The 17,134-nt window shown below is 37.2% G+C and overlaps 1 protein-coding gene across 2 annotated transcripts in view; it reads right to left on the bottom strand.

Moving 5' to 3' along the window:
* ift74 (intraflagellar transport 74) overlaps positions 1-17,134 on the bottom strand; it is a 62,310-nt gene that overhangs the window by 4,701 nt on the left and 40,475 nt on the right. For both annotated transcript variants that reach the window (XM_062021556.1, XM_062021555.1), the window contains exons 9-18: positions 16,229-16,367; positions 15,620-15,682; positions 14,922-15,065; positions 12,240-12,280; positions 12,037-12,116; positions 9,553-9,606; positions 8,685-8,782; positions 6,331-6,457; positions 6,090-6,253; positions 72-197 (exon numbers count right to left, since the gene is read on the bottom strand). In XM_062021556.1, the coding sequence (XP_061877540.1) occupies positions 72-197; positions 6,090-6,253; positions 6,331-6,457; positions 8,685-8,782; positions 9,553-9,606; positions 12,037-12,116; positions 12,240-12,280; positions 14,922-15,065; positions 15,620-15,682; positions 16,229-16,367 (1,036 nt within the window). The remainder of the gene's footprint in view (positions 1-71; positions 198-6,089; positions 6,254-6,330; positions 6,458-8,684; positions 8,783-9,552; positions 9,607-12,036; positions 12,117-12,239; positions 12,281-14,921; positions 15,066-15,619; positions 15,683-16,228; positions 16,368-17,134) is intronic.

The raw sequence follows: 17,134 nt of genomic DNA, 5'->3' as shown, positions 1-17,134 counted from the left end.
CACAAAAAGACGTAACAAACATGTTATTCGCTGCTGAATAATGGCTGCTTCTTCTTCATTATATCACAAACCTGCGCATGCGTCTCGTTTTCCTCCAGCTTGGTCTTCAGTGCTTCATATTTGTGGTTCATCTCCTCCAGCAGCTGTCGGAATGAATCTCGATGTTGTGTAAGGGAGATTCGCTCTTCTTGCAATCTCTGCACCACCAGAAATAATTATTATTTATACATCAATATGACATAAATGACTGATTTTAGTGCAGGTTTGGACTTTTTCAACATTTGTCCTACTTTAGTATTACAATTTTTTTGTTTAGGCGTATTTGGGCCATTATTGCACCCTCAGTAAAAAAAAGTTTTAAAGTTTTAAAATTACAATTAAATATTTTCTTTTGTCAAACAAAGGGCCCAACAAATTGATCTGATTGCATATTTAAAGGCCTACTGAAATGATTTTTTTGTATTTAAACGGGGATAGCAGATCCATTCTATGTGTCATACTTGACCATTTTGCGATATAGCCATATTTTTGCTGAAAGGATTTAGTAGAGAACAACGACGATAAAGTTCACATCTTTTGGTCGCCGATAAAAAAAAGCCTTGCCTGTACCGAAAGTAGCATGACGTCACAGGTGGTAGGATTCCTCACAATTCCCCGTTGTTTACAATGGAGCGAGAGAGATTCCGACCGAGAAAGCGACCATTATCCCATTAATTTGACCGAGGATGAAAGATTTGTGGATGAGGGACGTTAGAGTGAAGGACTAGAGGCAGTGCAGGGTGTATCTTTTTTCGCTCTGACCGTAACTTAGGTACAACGTCTCGTTGGATTCCACACACTCTCCTTTTTCTATTGTGGATCACGGATTTGTATTTTAAACCACCTCGGATACTATAACCTCTTGAAAATGAGAGTCGAGAACGCGAAATGGACATTCACAGTGACTTTTATCTCCACGACAATACATCGTTGACGCACTTTAGCTACGGAGCTAACGTGATAGCATAGGGCTCAAATACAGATAGAAACAAAATTTTAAAAAACCCTGACTGGAAGGATAGACAGAAGATGAACAAAACTATTAAACCATGAACATGTAAATACACGGTTAATAATTTCCAGCTTGGCAAAGCTTAACCATTGAAGCTAACTAACTTAGCTACGTAACTAACGTGATAGTATCAGGCTCAAATGCAGATAGAAACAAAATTTAAAAAAACCCTGACTGGAAGGATAGACAGAAGATCAACAATACTATTAAACCATGAACATGTAAATACACGGTTAATAATTTCCAGCTTGGCGAAGCTTAACAACTACGGAGCGGCGGCGGGCGTTGTAGCTTTCGACGACACCCCGGCCGCCATCAGAGTTGGCAAGAAACATATATTTCCCCAAAGTTACGTACGTTACATGCACATAGCGACACGCACGTACGGGCAAGCGATCAAATGTTTGGAAGCCAAAGCTGTACTCACGGTAGTGCGTCTGCTATCCAGCTCAAACACAACACAACCTCCTGATTGTGTTGCTGTAGTCCGCTGCTAATACACCGATCGCACCTACAACTTTCTTATTTGCAGTCTCCATTGTCCATTAAACAAATTGCAAAAGATTCACCAACACAGATGTCCAGAATACTGTGGAATTGTTCAATGAAAACAGAGCAGTTTGTACGGTGACACGTTGGGTACGAATACTTCCGTTGCCGCCATGACGTCACGCGGATACGTCATATCCAAAGGGGTTTTTCAACCGGAAGTTTAGCGGGAAATTTAAAATTGCACTCTATAAGTTAACCCGGCCGTATTGGCATGTGTTACAATGTTAAGATTTCATCATTGATATATAAACTATCAGACTGCGTGGTCGGTAGTAGTGGGTTTCAGTAGGCCTTTAATAAACACATTCGTAACTAATAATTTAAACTAGTATTAATAGCATTTTTTGCCTGTCACCGCTTTGTAAAATTTGACTTCACCATAAAACAGGATAGTCCTGATACAAATTTCTTACTTCCCATACCAAACCAAGTGCAATGTTAGAAATGGTTAGCTCATGTGTAATTAGTCAAACAGAGAACAATTGGAGGTATGAAAAACGCTAACATACTTTTTATTGACGTCTGTACCGGACTTATGCTGTCTGTGGAGTGGTATTTATTTATTTATTTTTTGGTGACAGCTCGTGGTCACAAAAATTAAAGAAGTTAAGCTCATGAGTAAAGGGACAGTAAGTTAAATGATGCAGACACGTTTGTTACTGCATACTTTCTAATATGCTTCTGCCTCAGAGACTTTGTATCTGTAAGTATTATGCAACTATAATTATTTGATACTTGTTTACATTGACAAAGACTGCAATATTGTTCAATTAAGGACACTTATCATGTATGTCTAGCTTGTGTGCTATTGTGTGCTTAGCTGTTGTGTAGCTGCTAGCTCCTAGTAGCCGATAGCCAAACATGTTTACCTTTTGTAAATGGCTTGACTTAACTACAAGAAAAGACCAAACGTGTATGCTTATTGGAGAACATTAGGATGTTAACTGGCTGTCCAGCCTTGCACAAGTAAACATGCAGCAGGAGTGCTTGTATCAGAGATTATAATCACACGTTTCACATGTAAGACCACATCACACGATAATTGTTTTTTCTGCTGGTATCACACCGATATACGAGACACTCCAAGCATCCATACATTTCATCATTATATACAGTATCTATCAATCAGTACGTGTCCATGCACTAAATTAGTCCGATTTCTCAAATAGTTTGGCTCTAAATAAACCTCCTACACCTTAATCCGATCATGTTTGGTTTTTGAAAAGTCGGACTAACACACCTGTATTATGCGATTGGAAACCAGATCTCTCGAGGGGGTGTGTGCGGCAGGAAAGGACCCTTCATATCGCGCATGCCCGTAAGCAGATACCATTTAGAAAAAACAATTGCCATGAAGAGGAGACGGTTTATTTCCTTCACAAATTAAAAGAACAAAACATATTGAAGTGCATTGATGACAGAAAAAAAGAAACAGATATTCATTTAAGAAGGTAGCTAAAGAAATGTGGAATGCCGGCTTATTTCGGACCCCTGAACAAAATACAAATGATATTAAATAGAATTGAGCAGGCATATTAAAGGCGAATAACAAAGCGTACACAAACCTCTTCACGCTGCATTTGTGCAAGCCAACTGATTAACATTCTGCACAACTGGCAAGATAGTAGAGGTGTGGGAAAAAAACGATTCGAATTCGAATCGCGATTCTCACGTTGTGCGATTCTGAATCGATTCTCATTTTTAAAAAATCGATTTATTTTTATTTTTATTTATTTATTTTTTATTAATCAATCCAACAAAACAATACACAGCAATACCATAACAATGCAATACAATTCCAAAACCAAACCCGACCCAGCAACACTCAGAACTGCAATAAACAGAGCAATTGAGAGGAGACACAAACACGACACAGAACAAACCAAAAGTAGTGAAACAAAAATGATTATTATCAACAACAGTATCAATATTAGTTACAATTTCAACATAGCAGTGATTAAAAATCCCTCATTGACATTAGCATTAGACATTTATAAAAAAAAAAAAAAAAGAACTATAGTGTCACAGTGGCTTACACTTGCATCGCATCTCATAAGCTTGACAACACACTGTGTCCAATATTTTCACAAAGATAAAATAAGTCATATTTTTGGTTCATTTAATAGTTAAAACAAATGTACATTATTGCAATCAGTGGATAAAACATTGTCCTTTACAATTATAAAAGTTTTTTACAAAAATCTACTACTCTGCTTGCATGTCAGCAGACTGGGGTAGATCCTGCTGAAATCCTATGTATTGAATGAATAGAGAATCGTTTTGAATCGGGGAAAAATCGTTTTTGAATCGAGAATCGTGTTGAATTGAAAAAAAAAAAATCGATTTTGAATCTAATCGTGGGACACCCAAAGATTCACAGCCCTACAAGATAGTCCAGAACAATAGCAACCTTCCTCTGGATATCAGTCGGGGCAAGAACGGTCTTTACCTTCGGATTTAAAACTCCTTCCATCAATCCACAAAATCTTTTGAATGAACTTTAAAACATTCAAAAGTTTTGTTTCAATGATTTTTGTCCGAAAATTCTTCTGGAAAAAACTTGGGTCTTTCAATGCATCCGACCTGCATCCGCCCGATAGCGTCACGTTCGTAGCACAATCTAAGATCATTTTTTGATGCTCTCTGCTATTTAACACCAACATAGCCATTAGATACGTAATTTGTAATCTGTGCCAATATTACAGTTAGAACGAGTTGTAGGGATCCGCAGATGGCGAGTGTGGCGTCACAGGTCAACTGAAAAAGGAAGTCATTTATACGCGTTAATAGGAAATAGCGCCCCTCAATGTACGACCAATAGTTGCATTCGAACAGTGGTTCTTAACTTGGGTTCGATCGAACCCTAGGGGTTCGGTGAGTCGGCCTCAGGGGTTCGGCAGAGCCTCCGCCGCAGCGGTCAAGACACACCAGACTCATGAATTGATTAACGTGGACCCCGACTTAATTAAACAAGTTGAAAACTTATTGGGGTGTTACCATTTAGTGGTCACACTGTACTGTGCAATCTACTAATACAAGTTACATTCAATCAATCGTGTAAATAAAAACTTCTCCCTATCGGCGTATCTGTACTGTAAAGTTAAAATTTGAATGGCAATAAAAAGGAAGTCTAAGTCTAAGTATTATGGATACCCCCAAACAATGTTCCCTCTTATTTTCCATCTGATTTGCAAGTGTGTAATTTGTTGTGAGTTCATGCACTGTGTTGGTTTTGTTCTTTGAACAAGGTGATGTTCATGCACGGTTCATTTTGTGCACTAGTAAAAAAAACATAACTTTGTCTTGAATTTGAAAAAAGAAAAAAGAAATATTTGTTTTTTTCACTAAAGAAGGGTTCGGTGAATGTGCATATGAAACCGGTGGGGTTCGGTACCTCCAACAAGGTTAAGAACCACTGCATTAGAGCGAGTGCATGGACACTTGGACTTCACACGTAGGTGTGATAATACAAAAAAAAAACTATTTGAAAAATCAGACTAGTTTAGTGTATGGACACTTAGTGAATGAATTAGAACAGTGGTTCTCAAATGGGGGTACTTGAAGGTATGCCAAGGGGTACGTGAGATAGCAACAATTCAAAAATCCTTTATAAATATATTTATTGAATAATACTTCAACAAAATATGAATGTAAGTTCATAAACTGAACATCAAATCAAGTAGGCTATTCCATTCATTACCATAAACCCAGAGTTTCCCCCATGCCATGATGGTTTGACCCTCACTAAAATGTCTGTCAAAAAGAACTGTGAAAAGAAATGCAACAATGCAATATTCAGTGTTGACAGCTAGATTTTTTGTGGACATGTTCCATAATTATTGATGTTAAGGATTTCTTTTTTTGTGAAGAAATGTTTAGAATTAAGTTCCTGAATCCAGATGGATCTCTATTACAATCCCCAAAGAGGGCACTTTAAGTTGATGATTACTTCCATGTGTAGAAATCTTTATTTATAATTGAATCACTTGTTTATTTTTCAACAAGTTTTTAGTTATTTGTATATCTTTTTTTCCCAAATAGTTCAAAAAAGACCACTACAAATTAGCAATATTTTGCACTGTTATACAATTTAATAAATCAGAAACTGATGACATAGTGATGTATTTTACTTCTTTATCTCTTTTTTTCAACCAAAAATGCTTTGCTCTGATTAGGGGGTACTTGAATTAAAAAAATGTTCACAGGGGGTATACATCACTGAAAAAAGGTTGAGAACCACTGAATTAGAAGGTTCAGAACTGGGTGAAAAGCTACTTAACAGACAGGGAGCAATTATTGAAGTTTGCGGTGTACCACAGGGGTCAATCCTGAGACCAAAGTGGTTTATTCTATGTATACACATGTCAATTGTATTCGATAAGATTATGTGGGAAAGTATTCAAGCACAAACTATCTTTCACGCTAATACCGGACAGATATCTTATCAGATGAGGACACTCCCACAATGTATACTTGTTTCTTTTACCTTCTTTCTGTCCTCGGCCGTGTGTCTCAGCGTGTCCAGGTCGCTATAGGTAAGCAGCTCCGACTCCATCTGGCCGACATGTTCCTTGAGGGTGTTTAGCTCCCCTGTGATCTTGCCCTCCAGCTGCTGCACTTTGTCCAGGTCCTGCTGCAGACGCTGGGACTCTGGGTAGCGGACACATGATAAGAAACGAATACTCAAAGAAGCGCTTAACATGCGTCATCTACGGTGCGTCACTGACCGGTGGTCAGTCCCCTGGCGGTACTCGCTGATTGGGACACTTCTGTCTCTTTGCTAACCAGCACGTCCTGCATGTTCCTCAGCTCGCTGGCTGTGATTGTATCCACCTGACAGAGCCGCAACATGTTCTGTAGGTGACAAGATGAACATCAGATTTGACTGCATTCTCTTTCGCTGCATCCTTCAGGCACAGAGGAACTCAGAAAGATATCACACTCACATTAGTAATTAAAATATATTGAACAGCTTAGTACTGCTTAGCTTGCAATGGAGTGTTTTAAGCGTGTTAAGTAAAAAACACAATAGAACCTGTTTATAGTAAGTAGGTCTTGTCTTTATTAGGTCTAACTCTGTAAATAAACCTGACAAACAAACAAATAATTTGTATTTTTTGCTGTGCCTTAATGTTAGAATGCATCACAGAAACTATTTGGTATATTTCTGGTTTAGTACAATATGAGCAGGGACGGTAATACCGGGTACCAATTAACATAAAAATAAACTGTACCTAAGTTGGTACTTTTGTAGTATGTGACGTCACGTCCAGTTGCAGATTCGGAACAGACTCAAACACTTGGCAGGCAAACAGGCGTACTTGCAGCATACTGCCTCCAGTTAAGGATGGTATTTTACAAAGTAAGCATGCATGTCTGATAAAAAAAACACTCAAAAGTAAGGACCCACTTCTGAAAATGCATTAGCTCACTGTTAATTTACATTGGATATGCCATATACATGCTACCGATTTGCATTAGTGATTTTACATTGTGATTTCAACATCTCCAAATTTGGTAATGAAAACTACATCTAAGTAGTTCAATCAAACAGCTGATGTGTAACAAGTACAATAATTCAGTGAAACATTTTCTAGGACTTAACAAAATACAAGACTGGCACATCAAAAAAAAGTTTGGCAACACCGAGTGGCCACAATAATTATAATTATAATCATGATGCAGTAAGTTGAACAATGCGGACACATATGTTACTGGATACGCTTCTGTCTTGGAGACTTTATATGTAAGTAATATGCAACTATAATATTTTGATACTTGTTGATAAATCTGCTATTTTAGACTGAAATATTGTTCAGTGAAGAACTTAATGCCAAGGTTGCCAAGGTTGTGTGCTTTAACTGTTCTGTAGCTGCTACTGTGTCCCCTAGTAGCCTATAGCCTACCATGTTTAACTTTTGTAAATTACCTGACTAAAAAAACAAGAAAAAAACAAGCATGTGCATTTATTTGAGGACATTTAGATGTTAACTGGGTGTACAGCTTATCACAAGTAAACACGTTGCAGGACTGACAGTTTTTATTGGAGATTTTAAATGCAAGCCAATATAATTCGATACTTGTTTTTTTGCTGACATCCGACCAATACCTGATATCATTATCCGATCAGGACACCCTAATAATTACCAAGTTACCACTACCAGTGTTTGGCAAATTACTTTTAAAAGTAATTAATTATAGTTACTAATTTCTTTACCAGAAAAAAAGTAATTGAATTACTAACAGAATTACCCTTTAGTAAATGTAATTAATATGTAGTTGCATATGGAGTTGAGAGATGTTTTCATGAGTGTGTGCTTTCAAAAGGTGGTGCCTGTTGCCAAGTGACGTCAGCGAGAGAGCCAGACAGAGCAGCATTAGCCCAGCTGTGTGTTTCAGCTCAGACTCAAAAGCTCTGTTGAATCTTTTTCCTCTATTTTGTTACCGCTGGTTAATAAAGAAATTGAATGTGCTTCGATGGCTGTAGTTTCCTTGTTAACAAACGGGGTATTGTAGGATTGCAAATTTGTCACTTCAATCATTGATTTGTTGTTCATTATTCCCTCCTAGTAGTGTGTTTGTGTACTTAAATGTTGTTTGCTGTTTGATGTTACCTTCTTCTATTTGATATTAAATTCACTTTAGTGGGATCTTGTTGTTACTTTCAGTAGTAAAAATATGTTTCCTGCGTTGAACTTGCAGCGCTTCTGACGCTGTCTTGTTGACATACGACCACATCAAAAGTAGCGAGCCACGTTACATCAAACATATCAGTAACATACATACAAGTAATCAATTAGATTACTCATTACCAGTAAAAGTAATCTAATTGTTATCGAACGTCATTATTCTGAACACTGATGACGACAAAGAGTACCGAAAATGGGTATCAGGTACCGGTATCGATTCTCAGAGGAAGAGATATCAGATTAAAAGTACAAACATACAGTAAGAAAGTACTGTAGTTTTCCAAGTATGCAGCCTACAGTACATGACACTTTTGATATAAAAAGAACACTTTATGCATGGCTATTGCTTTTCCCTCATATTTATATTTAATTACTTATAATTCTTCACTCACCCTGCTGCAGTGCTCTAAGAGAGAGACAATATTTTCCTGGCTGTGGGCCATCTTGTTCTGCTCCTGACCCCTCAACTCCTCAAAGGAGTGCAAGAAGCCTGAGAAGAAAATATGAAGAATGTGAGTGCTAGCTACAAGGAGCTCCATGTGTGCAATAAGTCATTAATCATGATGATAATGATGATCACATAAAATGTATTTCAAGAACATCAAACATTGGCCCCTGAATCAGAGCCAATTGTGTCCCCAGGAAATAAAATGTCTAAATGCATCCTAAAATGAACATGTTTTTATTAAACAAAGAGTCCTGCACATTAATCTGATTTAATCAGTCCAATTTAAAAGATTATTTAAGAAAATATATTTACTGGAAAAAATTATTTTTTGCTCCCGTTGCTTGCTAGTCACTGTGATATTACAATGAAATATAACCATTTAAATTCTTCAGATATCTTTATTTTTCCATATGTGTGTTATTGTTTAGCCCTACTATATTTTAGGTATATTTGTCTTTTAAAAAATCACAATTTAAGCAATAGTGTTCATGAGTTTTAACACATTAACACCTCTAAAATGTTAAATATTCTACAAGTCATCATTCGCATCCTCTTCAGGCCATGGAAGAACAGTCTCAGCACACTCCTGTTACCTAAATCCTTTTTTGTTTGGTTTATTGATTCTATTTATAAAATTAATTGTATTGTTTTTCAATTATTTAAAATGAATCACTTTAGTGTGGTTAGTGTCAACAAGCTACTAGCATAAATGCAATGTTCAATTCTATGCTAAAGACTCACTCCTGTGACTTTCAGTTCCGTTACTCAGATGATTTGTCACCGTCATAAAAACCTCCATCTATTTTCCTTACCATCAATTTCTTCTTCTTTTCTCTTCAGTTCCTTGTACTTCTGCTGACATTCCCCTTTAACGAAAGACAAGCCTATTATTTTATTTCTAAGCATCATGTATTATGGACACATCTTATGGACTATTAATGACAGAGACATCAATGTTAACGTATCATTATATTAAGAGATCACATATTGTTCCTTTAGATGCAGGTGTAATATCGTGACACTACACAGAGAATGACAGGGTACCTTTGTCTTATATGGTTTGTAAAAATTGAAGGATGGTAAAGGGGTTTACGTTTATACATTTTGTGCATTAAAAATGCAGGTACATTTATGCTAAATTATCTGACCAAAACATCAACATCGACATGTCCAGGGTCTACCTCGCCTCCCGCCCCAATGCAGCTGGGGTGGGCTCCATCCAACCCCAGTAAATTTCAATAATCCGTCTACGTGTTGAGAGCTAAAGAAGTAATTTCTGTGAAAAATCTTCCGTTTATGTGTACACATGTTGTGGTATTGTTAAGTAACATCATCATTATCACTAAGCATAACTACTGCCTAATTCAGGGATTGGCAAACTACGGCCCACTGGCCCGTTGGTCTTTTTAATCTAGCCTGCCAAATATTAGAACAGAATTGAGCATAGATTTGTTTTGAGAATTGCCACAAAAAAACTGATACTAGACGTCGATGCGCTGGCAAAAAGGGGCGATCAACAACACCCCTCCCACGGAAAGAGAATGTAAGTGTAAACTCTGTAATATACTTTTTATGTTTCTTTGAAGTTTTGATATGATATTGTTGAAAATAGATGTATTATAATTAAATAACCCATGTTTGAGAAGTCTACTCTTAGTTCCAACAGATGCAGATGTGCTCGCCCGGCCCATCTGTCACATTCAAAAGCCAATGTGGCCCCTGAGCCAAAAAGTTTGCCAACCCCTGGCCTAATTACACAAAAATAAAACAGGCACACACTGACTTCCTGTTTAGTGCAAAGTACATTTCAAAATAACAGCATGGCAGTAATAACCAGGATTCTGCCACAGCAACTTACGAAATACACGTGTAATTGTTTTTTTTAAAAATTGTTACACATCAGAAGAAAGAGTAGCGCATAAACAAAATTAGGTGTGTCCTTATCCAATATTGATATCAGCCCTACATCAGCAGAAAAAAACAAGAATAGGATAATATCGGCTTGCATCTAAAATCTCCAATACAAGCAGTTGGAGCACATTTACTTGTGCAAATCTAGACAGCCAGTTAACATTTAAATGTTCTCCAAAAAGCACACAAGGTTAGTCTTCTCTTGTATTTTAGTCAAATCATTTACAATAGGTAAACAGCTACACACCAGCTTAACACGCAATAGCACACAAGCTAGGCATACGTAATAGGTGTCCTTAATTAAACATTATTGCAGTCTAAAATAGCACATTTGTAAACATAGACAAGTATAAAACAATTATACTGGGAAAAAAAATCACAATCTCACCAAGTATATATTTCTAAGTTCTTGTCAAAATATTTAAACAAACTTAATACAAGTCACAATTCCCTGAGTAGTATTTTTTTGTGAGACATAAGAAATTGTTTTTAAAGAATAGATCTTCTGAGGAAAAAAATACTACTTTTGAGCATCAAAGGTTTGTTATGAGACACACAACTTCACAATACTAGTAAGTATAGCTAATAATAAGTTTTAATTGCTCATTTCAAGATCGCTCAACAGTTTTTAATGCTTAAATATAATGTCCTATTTTAAGAAATCTTACCATAACAATTTTGACTTTGCTCATTAAAAGCAAAAATTTACTTGTATAATTTTTTTTACCCTTTTTAAGAGGGGCATTTTTTCCAGTGTAGTTGCAGATTACCTACACATACAAAGTATCCAAGGGCGAGGCGCAAACATTTTTTACCACTGCATTGTCTCTAATAATAATCTCATCGATCAATAAGCGGCCTTAGCCGAGAGACCTTGCACAACCCTCCGCCAGCAGTCGGGGTCACCCATGGCAGAGCCCAGCTCTGAAACAAGGATTCCAGTGTCCGGTGCGATTACTTCGGGGTAGGTGAGGCGACCCCTGGTAGATAGTTTCCAAAGGAGGAGCTGTTAAATTTTCCTGAAGGAACTCTCCTGAAGGAATCAATAAAGTACGATCTATCTATCTATGAGTAATAATAATAATCTATTCTATCCATTTATCCTTCCATTTTCTACTGCTTATCCTTCTAGGGGTCAGAGGGGGGCTGGAGCCTATCCCCGTGGCACTCGGGCAGAAGGCAGAATACATACACCCTGGACAAGTTGCCATCTCATTATCCAATTTAAATCTAATCTAATAATCAACGATGAGTTCATTTTATTTTTAGAATATGTGCAGGGCCAAATAAAACATTGGACACCCGTGCCTTTTAGCAAGATAGAAAATGTGTTTTTGATTCAGAAGCTAAAAACTTATATTGCCGTACGTCTTTGAGCTTGTTACCTTGAGCTTCCTCTGAGTCCTGCTCCAACTGTTGGATGTCTTCTGTTATTTGACCGGTCCTGTCCTTGATCTCCAACAGCCTGAGCACAAACGCACACACACGCACACACACATCAAAGACCATAATCAGGACAGTCTGATTGGTTACTAATCAGTTTAGTTTAAGTCACTTAGTTAGGAGGTGATTTACAAAATCTACATACTGTCTGTCCATGCTGGCAATTTCCTGATTGTCTTCTTTCACCTGGAAAACAAATCATGAAGGCATGTGACGATTACATGGATATGAGCACTTTCATGCAGGTTTCTACAATTACAAAAGTTTGAAGAAAACACAGCACATTAGGAGTGTACAGGACATGTACGTGTAAACTGATTTTTTGGTACGGGACATTCTGGTCGGTTCACATTGAAAGTAAGGAACAGGAAGTGTGACACACGTACGCAGTAAACAAATAGAGTGCAGTCCAGCCTTTGGCTAGGAGGAGTCATGGCTAGCAATAGTAGAAAGAGCAATATAGAGTCTGAACCTTTGGTTAAAGGTAGGGATGGGGTCTAGTGGTTAGAGTGTCCGCCCTGAGATCGATAGGTTGTGAGTTCAAACCCCGGCCGAGTCATACCAAAGACTATAAAAACGGGACCCATTACCTCGCGGCTTGGCACTCAGCATCAAGGGTTGGAACTGGGGGTTAAATCACCAAAAATGATTCCTGGGCGCGGCACCGGCTGCTGCCCACAAAAGAGGGTGAACAAGGGGATGGGTCAAATGCAGGGGACAAATTTCACCACACCTAGTGTGTGTGTGACAATCATTGGTACTTCAACTTTAGTAGCTGCACCTGTACTGTAGAGGTTTACTTTGACAGTCACACAACACTACAACAACTACCACTAACGAGTAATAATGGGCAACAATTGAACAAATTGAACATATCATGTAATTCCACAACATCCCGTTTGTCGACAAAGAGAGAAAAAGCCACCGAAACGTGTTCAACTGCTTGATTAACTAATGAATTCAGCAAGAACTTGTAGTTCCAGTCACTTCCGCAAACAGCACACTGCAAAAAGTCAGTGTTCAAAAACAAGAAAAAAAATACAAAAATTAGGGGTATTTTATTTGAACTAAGCAAAATTATCTGCCAATAGAACAAGAAAATTGTCAATACTTTCCAAAACAAGTAAAATTAGCTAACCTCAATGAACCCAAAATTACCTTAAATAAGTATATTCTCACTAATAACAAGTGCACTTTTCTTGGTAGAAAAAAAGAGACCTTTTGGCTCAATATGTTGAAAAATATTCTGAAATTAAGTAAATGCTAGTGCCATTATCTTGACATAATGATATGCGTTCGGCATTACATTTCTTGAAACCAGCAAACTTATACTAAAAACAAATGTATTGTTCCTAATGGAAACAATTAAGAACAATAGCGGCTAGGGTTTCCTAGCCGCTCAGGCAAATCATATGGTCTAAAAATGCATTTTTCCATCGATAACATGACATCATCGCGCCAAGTGCGTGCTCTTTCAGTCAATTACTGCGCATATATACAGCCTGGCCTCCGGCCAAATTTTTTTTAATTGTAATTTTGAGGAATATATCTGAATGTGCATGAACTATTTCTGTTCAAAATTGTTAGAAATGTCACATGTTAAATGTTTAAATATTAACTGTTAGTTTACTGTACTGTGCCAACTGTACTACTATATGAGTACGTATTTTCTATTGTTTCATTGAAAATAAAACAGCAAAGTCAATTTGGCTGTCATCTGTTTTGATTATGAGACACAATTATGTCAAAATCATGATTTTTTTTTCATGCTTGAAGTAAGAAATTATTACTTTAAAAAAGTAGTTTTATACTAGTGAGTGTTGACGACACAGCTTTGCAAGAGTTGATATTCTAGTTCCAAGCATGAATTACTCAATATAGGTCATAAAATCTCAGCAACAAGCTGTAATATCTTACTGAGATAATTTAGGACCAAAACCCTTAAAACAAGTAAAACACTCTAACATAAAATCTGCTTAGTGAGAAGAATTATCTTATCAGACAGAAAATAAGCAAATATCACCCTTATTTGAGATATTTAATCTTACTTAGATTTCAGCTTTTGCAGTGCAGCGAACGCTTCTCACTGTCGCTGACACACAGGCTGTTTTTTAAAAGCACACACTGATGCACTTCTGTCATAAAAAATGTCAAAACTTGGACAGGGCAAAAACTCCTACAATATATTCACATGTTTACATTGTTTTTGTTTTGCTTTAAACAATGAAACTTAGTGCTGATAAAGCTTGTGCTTTATTTTTATGTTCATGGTACATAATGTTGTTATAAAAATTGTAGAGTTAAGGTTAAAGTACCACTGATAGTCACACACACATTAGTTGTGGTGAAATTACCCTCTGCATTTGACCCATCCCCTTGTTCCATCCCTGGGAGGTGAGGGGAGCTCTGGAATCATTTTGGTGATTTAACTCCCAATTCCAACCCTTGATGCTGAGTGCCAAGCAGGGAGGTAATGGGTCCAATTTTTATAGTCTTTGGTATGACACAGCCGGGGTTTGAACTCACGACCTACCGATCTTAGGGCGGACACTCTAACCACAAGGCCACTGAGTACATACTTTGATTATGGCATGGCAGCACACCCCAGCCCTTCATAATGAATGCTTTAAAATTGTAAAATAGAAACCAAAACAAACAGATTTAATTTTTTCTAAAATTAAAAATTGTAATATTTGTCATTTATCTCATTTATTAGTTCAAATCCATCAGCGTCACATTTTTGGTAATTTTTGATGCATGTGAACCATGTGAAAGTTGTTTTGTGATAAATATCTATGATATTATTATTACTGATAATAAAACCAACCTGTTTCAATAGTTTCTCTCTTTCCTCCTGTGGTGTGCTGAAGTTCTTTTGCTCGGCCTCCATGGTGTCCCGCTTTGCCTCCAGTGTTGACAAAGTCTTGTGGAGCCGAACCACTTCCTGTTTAATCTGCGAGTGGGCTAGCTCCTGCACGAAAAGGAAACAACAAAAACACATTATTCTTCTGCGACATTTTGCGATGCGTCCCTACCTCACTTCCATGGCTGCACGACTCTGAAAAAAAATGGGGACCACCATTTTCTTGCTACGAATTTATATTGAAATTCTTTAGGACTATTATTTTCCCACACTTACAGTACATATAGTACACACCACACAATGATTGTATGACTATTATTGTTATCGTTAGAGTCCTTGTCTTGTTCTGATTGAAATAAACGTTCTATAGTTTTTATGGTGTTCTTCATGAGAGGGCTTTAATAGAAAAAACTGAAAATAATCCAGTATTTTGTGATCAAACACCCGTTTATCCATCTTCTTCCGGATAAGCGGAAGAAGATGGATGGATGGATGGATGAAAATAATCCATCCAGTCAAAACATGGAACACTTGCTCACTCAGCATGCACATACTACTTTAAGTCAATGAATTACTGCAATTGCTCCTCCTGCAAGCCTCACCAGTCAGTGGTCATGTCTACTATATTTATTTTCTACCTGCTTCTCTTATAACAAACTCACCGCTTCGTATTCCTCCTTCCTGGTGACCAGAGCATCTAGTTCTTCTTGAAGTAGCGCAAGCTCCTGTGACATTAAAAGAAGACGACAGGGATAGAAACTTACAAATATGATCATGTATAACAACAATAGTCATCTATTTTACATTCCAATAAGAACAGCAGTGGCATGGAGCCTTTAAGTATATAAAACAAACAATGTTGTTAATTTTCTTTCAATATAGTGATACTGCAATGTCATCAAGTCATTTGTAATGAAATAGGCCTTTGTGTTTTTATGCGTTATTAGAATAAGCATTTCAGCCTTTTCTCATTACATTATGCTTTTTGCTCTATTTTTACATGTGTTGCTGTTTTTTTTTCATAGAAGATGGGATTTTTTTTTTTTAATACAAAAAAAAACGTTTTACATTGTCATTACTGGGTATTGTCTGTAGAATTTGAGAACAAAGATGAATAAGGCTTTGGAATAAGGCTGTAACATACCAAAATGTGGAAAAAGTGAAGTGCCGTCAATACTTTCCCGGATGCACTGTACTTTTGACAACTCTAGTGGGCATAACAGTAAATCCTGCACTACTGTATTTTGAAACTGATATTGAAAAATAAATACCTGTAGTAGCTCCTCATTGGCTGTTGTCATGGTGAAGTACTTCTCCTGCTTTGCTGTTGGCATGGACTGGATGATCTCGTCAGCAACACGCCTTTCCTTCTTGATTTCCTCTTCAACAGCTCTGATGGCCTCCTCCCTCCTGCAGTGCAGAGACACGACAGGAGACATGTTATGAAAGGTTTCAGATCACACTCATTAAAGTTCAGTAGGGAAGTATACTGTACATTCACCGGAGCACCTGGGCTGTCTAAGAAATAATAATTTCGCATATCCGTTAACTTTATGTATGCAGCCAAATGTTTGGTGACAATGCGGCAAAGAAAAGGAATGGAAGAGGAAATTAACATCATAAAAAGTTTGGACAACACACGTTTGTCAATATTGGCCCTAATTTTGGACACTATCGCTCGACTATCACAACCATCATTAGGTAGTCGCTCCAGGATTTTACAGGCTTGTCTGCGATTGTTGTGACCTAAAATGTCTGAATTCGCAAAATACATTGTGATGTTTTGATACTTATTGAGGTGGCGACTTGTCCAGGGTGTACCCCGCCTTACGCCTGAATGCAGCTGAGATAGGCTCCAGCATCCCCCGTAACCCCGAATGAGACAAGTGGTAGAAAATGGATGGATGGATGTTTACAATAACATTGAATCAACTTGTGAGTTTATGAATTTGTGTCTGTATTTTAAGTATTTTTGAATACAGTCCGGTCTATTCAATACAATTTTGAATAGATCATATTATATAGACTGTATTTACAAATGCTTGTTTTATACCACACAGACTTGGAAAAGTAGACACGAGATGGCAGTAAAATCATATACTCACTGTGCAATTACTGTACTATTTGAATTCATAATAACTAATAATAGTAGTAAATAATAATAAATACAGAAAGAA

Source organism: Entelurus aequoreus, linkage group LG15 (genome assembly GCF_033978785.1).
Source record: "Entelurus aequoreus isolate RoL-2023_Sb linkage group LG15, RoL_Eaeq_v1.1, whole genome shotgun sequence".
Classification (NCBI taxonomy): Eukaryota; Metazoa; Chordata; class Actinopteri; order Syngnathiformes; family Syngnathidae; genus Entelurus; species Entelurus aequoreus.
Note: the sequence above shows the minus strand (reverse complement) of the source record. Positions and strands in the feature narration are given on the sequence as shown.